This window comes from Anneissia japonica, unplaced genomic scaffold (genome assembly GCF_011630105.1).
Source record: "Anneissia japonica isolate Jap-2015-1 unplaced genomic scaffold, ASM1163010v1 scaffold11779_len1430905_cov172, whole genome shotgun sequence".
Taxonomy (NCBI): Eukaryota; Metazoa; Echinodermata; class Crinoidea; order Comatulida; family Comatulidae; genus Anneissia; species Anneissia japonica.
In genome coordinates, this window is record NW_022740041.1 from 330,452 (window position 1) to 338,645 (window position 8,194).

General features: G+C 34.5%; 2 protein-coding genes across 2 annotated transcripts; both read left to right on the forward strand.

Annotated features, from left to right (window-relative positions):
- The first annotated feature begins 387 nt into the window (after nt 1-387).
- LOC117118159 lies at nt 388-2,304 on the forward strand. Its single transcript, XM_033262674.1, has 2 exons — nt 388-550; nt 1,646-2,304. Exons 1-2 carry the CDS (start codon nt 448-450, stop codon nt 2,302-2,304), a joined length of 762 nt encoding a protein of 253 aa, XP_033118565.1. The 5' UTR covers nt 388-447.
- A 66-nt stretch (nt 2,305-2,370) lies between these two features.
- LOC117118160 (adhesion G protein-coupled receptor E4-like) lies at nt 2,371-8,114 on the forward strand. Its single transcript, XM_033262675.1, has 2 exons — nt 2,371-3,862; nt 7,971-8,114. Exons 1-2 carry the CDS (start codon nt 2,576-2,578, stop codon nt 8,112-8,114), a joined length of 1,431 nt encoding a protein of 476 aa, XP_033118566.1. The 5' UTR covers nt 2,371-2,575.
- Nucleotides 8,115-8,194: the final 80 nt, after the last annotated feature.

Below are 8,194 nucleotides of genomic sequence, written 5' to 3' on the forward strand. Positions count from 1 at the left end.
CTTAAAATCAGTTTATCTTCTCGCTAACTTTTATTGCGAAAGTCGTAAACTACTTCACCTATCCATTGTTTGAACAGTTAATAAAACGTAAGGTCAGTGATGAGTATAATACTTGTATCATAAAATAATAGTTTCGAGAGACTTGTAAAATCAGCTGTATAAGATCTGTTTACAATAATCTAAAGTTAAGTATCGAAGATTCGGAATTTGGGCATGTTAGTCACTAGGTTTAAGATCATTTTCAAAAATGGTCATTGCTTGATACCGACTCCAAAGTAATAAAAACATTTATATTGAATAACAAACAGCTTTCAACTAGTACTGGTAGGTAGGATACATATAAAACGTAATTAACTATAAAACTCTTTCAATATGGATCGTAAAGTAGTAGAAGGCTAGTCTGTAAACGACAATATCAACTCACTCGTGGACAGACATACAAATAGCATGGCTGTAAGTCAAATAATGTCCATTTTATTGATATTAAGCTTACTGATCTGCATTTTTCAAGATGTGGTGTGTTTAGGCTATAATGGCACAGACGTTAACGGTGAGTTCACTCCCTTTCTTTCTATTGGCATCTAGATGCTCGATAAATTGATGTTATTAAAATAGGAATTCAATGATCATTTTTATCATTACTCCTAAAATGTGCCGAACGAATTACGTCTATGCTAATATATTTTAGGATCAATTGTGTAATACATATCAGATTTTTATGGCGGTACCAATATGCAAAATTAGTTCAACTGTTATATTTAAATAGGTAGGCTCTATTTTAGTGTTCGAATAAAGTTTCTAATTCCACCTCAGAACTTTTTTTTCCCGTTTTCTAAAAATTCCCGTATTAAACATATGTGGGAAAAGACAGACGCCCAAATTCTGTACCAAAATTATGACTTGAATAGTCTTGAATTATTATATGAAATTGACCTGACTTTTGTTATGACACTTCACATAATAATTTGGCAGATAAAATCTCAAATGGTCCATGAAGACCGAAAGGTACCGTAAAACTAAACTGAAAAATAAGAAATGAATTGTTGAGTGTGGAAGACACAATTAGCCGAAGGCGGGTTGAAATTTGTGCCTTTAGGTAAAAAAAATGAAAGAACTAAAAATCGAAGTATGGAAAACAGGTTAGAAATACCTTCTTATTGGCTAACTGAAATATTAAGATGAAGTACTTATACAGGAATAAATAATTGAAGAAGTATGAGGAAGATCTCATGATATAATCAGGGAACAGTGAAATTACACTGTTCTCTGATATATGACTTATGTATAGTTATAATTTAAGTACATTAGATGTAAAACTCATCTAATTGGTTTTCAAACTAAGCATCAACAAGTCTGTCTGATGTTTATTTCGAATACGTAAGGTATTTAGCGAATGAAGCAATTTTTGTGTATGCAAGGTTCTGGAAGCTTTTATTGGGTGTTTATGGGACAATAATTGTTGATTTTTAACGTTCCCAAGTAACACTGTGTGGTTTTCCCAACGGCTGTGTTCCACGTAATGTAAACAAAAGTGCATGTCTCAACTTATCAGCATTCCAACTTTTACTTTTAAACGTTTTATGATAATTTTAACAATTACTCTGTGATATTATTTTTTTTTTATTTTTTTTTATTTTTTCTTTAGTTACGGATAGCCCCTTTGTTGTTGACTACTGCGAACAAAGCTGCGATTTGACTTCTAGGGCGTGTAAGTGTGACGATAAGTGCCTAACATACGGAGATTGTTGCAAAAAAAAATATGGTACCTTCACCAATATAGAAATATTGGAAACGGAAAAATCTACAGAAACGTGTACAGAAGTATCCGGTTATTTTTACTTCATCGTTCGCAATTGTTCTTACTCGTGGGACGACATTCATTTGCGAGAACTTTGTGAACTTAATGATAATATACATGATATTATACTCGACGTACCCGTGTATGACCGTGCAGCGAATCATTATAAAAACATTGCATGTGCATTGTGCAATGACATCCAATTAGATGATATACTGGCATGGGATGTTATTAATACCGATACTAATTATTCATCAGAGACCGGTTCAATTGTTTCCGACTTTGAGGCAAAAGACAGTGGAATTTCTAGTCCAATATACACCTACATGCCACTAAGTGCACCAGAAAACCTCATGCCTAGGTCCTGTGATGATCGAATAATTATTAATAAATGCAAAATTGAATCCAACACTTGTCCAGATTATTTTTCGCCTGTTACGTTTGACGGTTTATCGGAATCATATATTTATAAAAAATCCGGACTGTGCAGCTTGCAATGGTTTTGATTTCAACTATGCAAGCACCTGTAGGCCTATAGAAACGTTTTTTAATGCTATCTCAGATACTTCAATAAAGGATTTGATACGTGTATTTACCAAATATAATGAAAACGAAATAGACACACACTCCGTCACATGCGATGAAGGTGAAGTTTTTGATTCAAATCAACAAACATGCGTCTTGTTGTTGTGTTCAGAAGGGCTTGAGCTTGTTGAGAATCAATGTGTTCTTTTAACTTGCCCTGCCTGGGTTCTACAAATCAATGTCAGCTCTAGCATGGATCAAAATTCTAACTTCAAAAGCAGTATGAAATGTCTTCGTCAGTATTTTAAGTTCGCTCTTTCACACGAATTGTCACTACTAACTTTTGCAGAAAACGATAAATTTCAACAGTTTCAATTCGAAGTACGAATCAGCCTAGATTACTCATTGTTACATAGTTATCTCTCATATTTATTTAAACTTAATGTGCAGGAGAAACTTTGTAATGTGACATCTATGGAAGTTGATCAGTTTTGCGATTATTACGGTAAACCAGATAATTGCAGTAAGGATGGAATTGACGTCCGCAACTTGTTCTACGCAAATATTGGTAACCAGACAATAATCTACATAAACCAATCTCAGTCCTTTCTTTCACTAGATAGCTTCATCTTCAGGTATCGGTATGCAGAAGACGGGGACGGCTCTAATTTCACTACTCAGCTATTTCTATGTTCACAAGATAATGACTTTAGCTTATCTTGTCCGTTCATACTCGACGACTTGAAGAATTACATTATACTAAATAATACTTTAAAACACATTGAGTCGGAAAGTATTTACGGATCTGACAACTACGAGTTGATTGACAACAAAACTGTTAAGATTTGTTCCACATTTAGTCAGTCGGGAACTGTGGCCACTGTTAATTATTTTGTGAAGTACGACGCTGTCCAAACTATATTAAGCTATGTTGGATGCATACTATCTCTTGTCAGTCTCGCTTTAACTCTTCTTGTCTATTGCTTATTGCCATCTCTTAGAACGTTGCCAGGAAAGGCAGTCATGAGTGTTACCATTTCATTATTCTGTGCCCAATTTCTTCTCAACTTTGGAGCTGGCCAAACTAACATTACTGAACTATGTAAGGTAATCGCAATTGCAATGCATTTCTTTTGGTTGGCTTCATTCTTTTGGATGAGCGTTTTAGCTTATGACGTGAGCAAGACGTTTAACAAGAAAACTTATGATCGAAGTAAAGGCAAAAGATGGAAAACGTTTGTAAAGTACTCTATTGTCGCATGGGGTTTACCGTTTGTTATAGTCGCAGTATGTGTGACGTTGTCGATGAGGGTGACAAGTCTTCACTTCGAGTATGGATCGACGTCTATCTGTTGGATCAGTGATGCCATAATCAGCCTGATTATTTTTGGTGGTCCAGTGATCCTGATACTTTTAGTGAATATTGTGTTCTTCGGATTAACAGTGCACGGTGTTCGAGATACGATGAAGACCGCTAGCATTATACAAGGTTCAAAGTCGTCATCATCAAAAATGTCGGAATTAAAGATATACTTCAAGGTTAGGCAATATCTATAATAATAATAATTATTATTGTTATTTAATGAAATAAACAATAAAGTCTTATATCTGATTTTATGAATTACCTCATATGTTCTTCGCCCCAATATGATTGCAAACATGTGCACGTCATTGTTTTTAAATATATTGAAAATTATATTGTTTTAAAAAGATGTATACGCATAACAATTTGCATGTATTTGCGTTTGGTGTGATATCGGCCTTAAATCTTTGATTTAATTTCAATTATAAATTTTATTTTATAATATTTTTTATTTTTTTTAATTTTACTTAATTTTAAGGAAGTAGTTAGTCTTACGGTATTCAATAAGGTAGCAAGTCTGAAGGCTGATTGGTAAGAACCCCCTTACATCTTCTTAGATTTAATTTCAATTATAAATTTTAATTTATAATATATATTTTTTTATTTTAATTAATTTTAAATTAGTTATTCTTACGGTATTCATTAGTACAATAAGATAGCAAGACTGAAGGCTGATTGGTAAGAAGCAGTAAGATTTTGCCCAGGCTCAGTGTTCTAATATCTTTTTTCCAATTTTAGGCTCAAACTGTTCTTATTTTGATCTTATTTTTACACACTTTGCAAACATACAACGTTATTATTCCACGGTGACAGCACAGTATATTACTGTATTATAGGATATTAACATGAAACGTATTCCCAACGGTATTAAATAGTCACTTTATTCCTCTGTTATATCATAATTTAAAGATGATGGTAATAATAATAATAATAATAATAATAATGTTTTGTTAATAACTAAAAAGACGTAGATAAAAAGAGGAATGTAAATAATTGTTATTACTTCCGCACTTGATTTATTAAAGATTTAATAAAAGAAATGGTGTAAATCTTGAGATGTATTCCTTGTATTTAAATTCTTGTTTATTTAACGCGTGGGGGCGAGTACGGGGGAAATCTGGGGTGTAATGTCACAGGTGGAAATGTCCTGGGAGGGGGAATACCGGGGAAAATGTCCAGGGTAAACCAGCCTAGAGACCGGGTGGAGAGGATACGGGTGAAAACACCACCCTAGGGGGTCTGTGGGCATAGCCCCGCGAAATTTTGTTTTTCTAGACAGCCGGAAAGAATCTCTGGGGCGTTTCTTTCTCTCTCTCTTTTTTATTTTCTTTCCCTTTTCAAGGTATTTTTTAATTTCCATCTTAAGGCCAGCTTTAAGTATTTTCTTACGATTTCTTTCTTCTGAACGGTTCTTGTGAAATTGATAGAAGATAGGAATGACCAAGGGAATGAAAACAAAAGGGATAGAACTAACCTCCGTGTTTATGTTAGTCATTGAACCAATAGATTTCATTGTATAAAGTCCAATATATATTATAATACCACATATGAATAACCTAGAAAAGATACGTACAATCTCAGGGCCATGAGGCTTGTAAATGTTTACAATATCATCAAATAACTCCTTTTTAATGTACGTTAGACCACTACTCTTATCAAATTTGTAATGGGTAGGTTGCAATTTTTCATCTTTTGTGGTCGAAGAACTCTGTCCAGTGCAACCTACAGGACTACTAAAGATATTATCAAATGCCGTTTTTCTTTCTGATTCACATCTATCTTCATCCACTAACCTTATGACCTGTCTAAGCAATTTGCTGTAACCATCGTAATATTCGGTTATAGTTGTGCACATATAGCCAGCAATGACGAATATCACCAAAACAAAATTGAAAATAATGGCAGAGTTTATCATAAGACCCACAAAAAAGTAATGTAAAATATCCAAAAAGTATATTAATATATTATACAATTGAAATATCAGTAATGAGTACCACAACATAAATATAATATAAAATACAGCTTTCAATCCTTTATGGTTTGGTGCACAGAAATGTATAGCACTCCAAATAGTAATAGTAATTGGCATATAATGAAAGAACATCCAAAAACATTTTAGTAAAATACAGAATATGGTTAATATGCAATAGTATCCACTGTTGGCATGCGTGTTATCCCAAATTTCATTCCAAAAATTCAAGCTGAAAAATCTTTTTTTTATTTCTTTAATTATGCAAATCAATTTTTCTAACTCACTCAACTTACATTTCTCACTGAATTGATTTTCATTATCAGATTTGGAAAAATATTCGGGCTTGTCTTTTTTTATAGCCTTAAGTAACGGTATGTTATAAATCTGTTCACCATCACGAACAGTGTTCAAGTATTCATGTGATATACCTTCTTCCGTTTTCCATATATACACGTACCGTATTGATAAAGGAATAAATAACAAATAACATACTACTCCATAAACAATATCCCATAGGCCTTCCCCTATTTCTTTGATTATGAAATTATCTTGGTCTATATGTGCTATTATTATTGGAAAAAATTGAGAAACGTAAAATACAGTTAAACACAGAAAGCAACGAATCCAATATATTTTAGCAGTTCCCGTTTTACAAGTCCCCGCCTTAGCAGTCCCTGCCTTATGGGTCTTTGCATTGCCCAGGAAAAGTATAAAGTATGTTGGGCCTAAAGGAAGATCTGTGTCTAGGCTAATGTACTGCTTTCCTTCATGAGTTATTGGATTTTTCCGGCAAAGAAACCTTAAAATATATAAAAAGATATATTGTGCTAGAATGTAGGACCCAAAGGCCAAAATAAATATAGAAGTGTACATTGATGTCTCAGAATAATTATTTAAGGGAACCATTCGCCAACAATCAAAATATGTATTATATTTTAAATTATAGTAATTACGTAAAAAAATCCGCAAGTTATTAGACGAGAGTTTCTTCTCCAAGCAAACCGCATAGTCTGTGTGTAACTCTATGCTCCCATTTTTTGATGAAAATCGTGCCATCGATGTTGCAATTATATCTAGCTTTTCATCATCAGAAGCATTCAAAAAACAGTATGAGGACCAAGCAACACTCAGTGAAACTGTTTTCACACCAGGGGCAAGAGTACCGAAGGAAAGATACACGGCATCAAACGTGTATGTTGATAATAGAACTCCTTTGGGTCCATTGGTTAAGACCCAATGTCTTATATTGATAATCGCACCAGTGTCATTCAGGATTTTGTCACCGGTTGAATTTACAAAGTTTAGGATCAAGTTGATAAATACATTTTCATCTTTTTGAATAACTTCCAGTGCCTCAGCTCCTTCGATATCAAGATAGCAGTTGTTGTTAGCTGGGAATGGTCTGTCAACGACGCCACGAGATGACACAATACACAGAAAGTGGATTAATACTTCAAGCATCAAAATGATGTTTACCGCAGATCTTGTCATGATATCAATCAAGTTACTGCAATATGTGACTGTAGATTAAAAAAAAAATCAAAGATAGTACAGAGATAGAATAGAAGCAGAGATAGTATTATGCAAGAGCATAACATACATTTAAGTAATGTACGTGGGAAAATATATTCTGTAATTGGGACTGGAATGAACAGATACCGTACTTCATTATAAGAAATGTAACACGTGAAGCGATCAACCCTAAATCGTCTTTCTGTAATGCTTTGTACATAAATTATATATTTCTTATAATAAAGTATGTCTTCGAAGATTTTGTCTTGTCATTTAAGATGCTTAAGAAGAAGGTATATCACATTTATTTATTATTTATCGTGTGCCCGTCAAATACTCGTGTTGTTTAGCATACCGTATAGTGCGAAATGAATTGCCTTCAATCGGATTCGAATTTCCAACGAAAGTCTTAATGGCCCAGTTGGTTAAGGCGTTTGCATTGGCAGTAGAATATCCCGGGTTGGAGTCCCGGTTGGACCATTTTTGTTCGCACTCGCACATTTCTCTTCTTTACATATATCGTACGAAGTATTACCGCAAGACGATTTTGATTTTGTCTCTTCACATGTTTCATACATTATAATATATTTTGGATTGCAACCTTGATGTGGTCGGGGTGCTTGTGTGTCTCAGTGACCTCTAGAGCTATGCCAGCAGGAGAATCTCTGGTAGGGCCACCCACGCTGGACAGGTCGAAGGAGACAGATGAGACAAAGAGCAATCCACTTGCCATCCAGGTTGGGGGTTGAGCACAGGGCTAACAACCCTGTCTCGTAAAATATTTTTTGTTACTGAAACAGTACTCGAAGGAATTAAAAGTACTGGGTGAGAGTGATGGACTTCCAGGGCTATCGTCAGATGCTAGGATGAATGTCAATGGTGAAAGCCAAAAAGAAGCCACTGAAATAAAGATAGAAGTTCGAATGCCAAACAGAAGACTATGATATGTTTTTGGAATGTACGTGCAATCAGTGGCGTATCCAAGTGGGGCGTGGGGAAGCGCACGCCCCCCCCCCCCCACAAA

Excerpts from the sequence above, each read along its gene's own strand:
- LOC117118159 (XM_033262674.1), top strand. The coding sequence starts at position 448 with ATGGCTGTAAGTCAAATAATGTCCATTTTATTGATATTAAGCTTACTG. Across the intron at positions 551-1,645 it reads TAATGGCACAGACGTTAACG|TTACGGATAGCCCCTTTGTT; the intron begins GTGAGTTCACTC and ends TTTTTTCTTTAG.
- LOC117118160 (XM_033262675.1), top strand. The coding sequence starts at position 2,576 with ATGGATCAAAATTCTAACTTCAAAAGCAGTATGAAATGTCTTCGTCAG. Across the intron at positions 3,863-7,970 it reads AATTAAAGATATACTTCAAG|TACTCGAAGGAATTAAAAGT; the intron begins GTTAGGCAATAT and ends TTACTGAAACAG.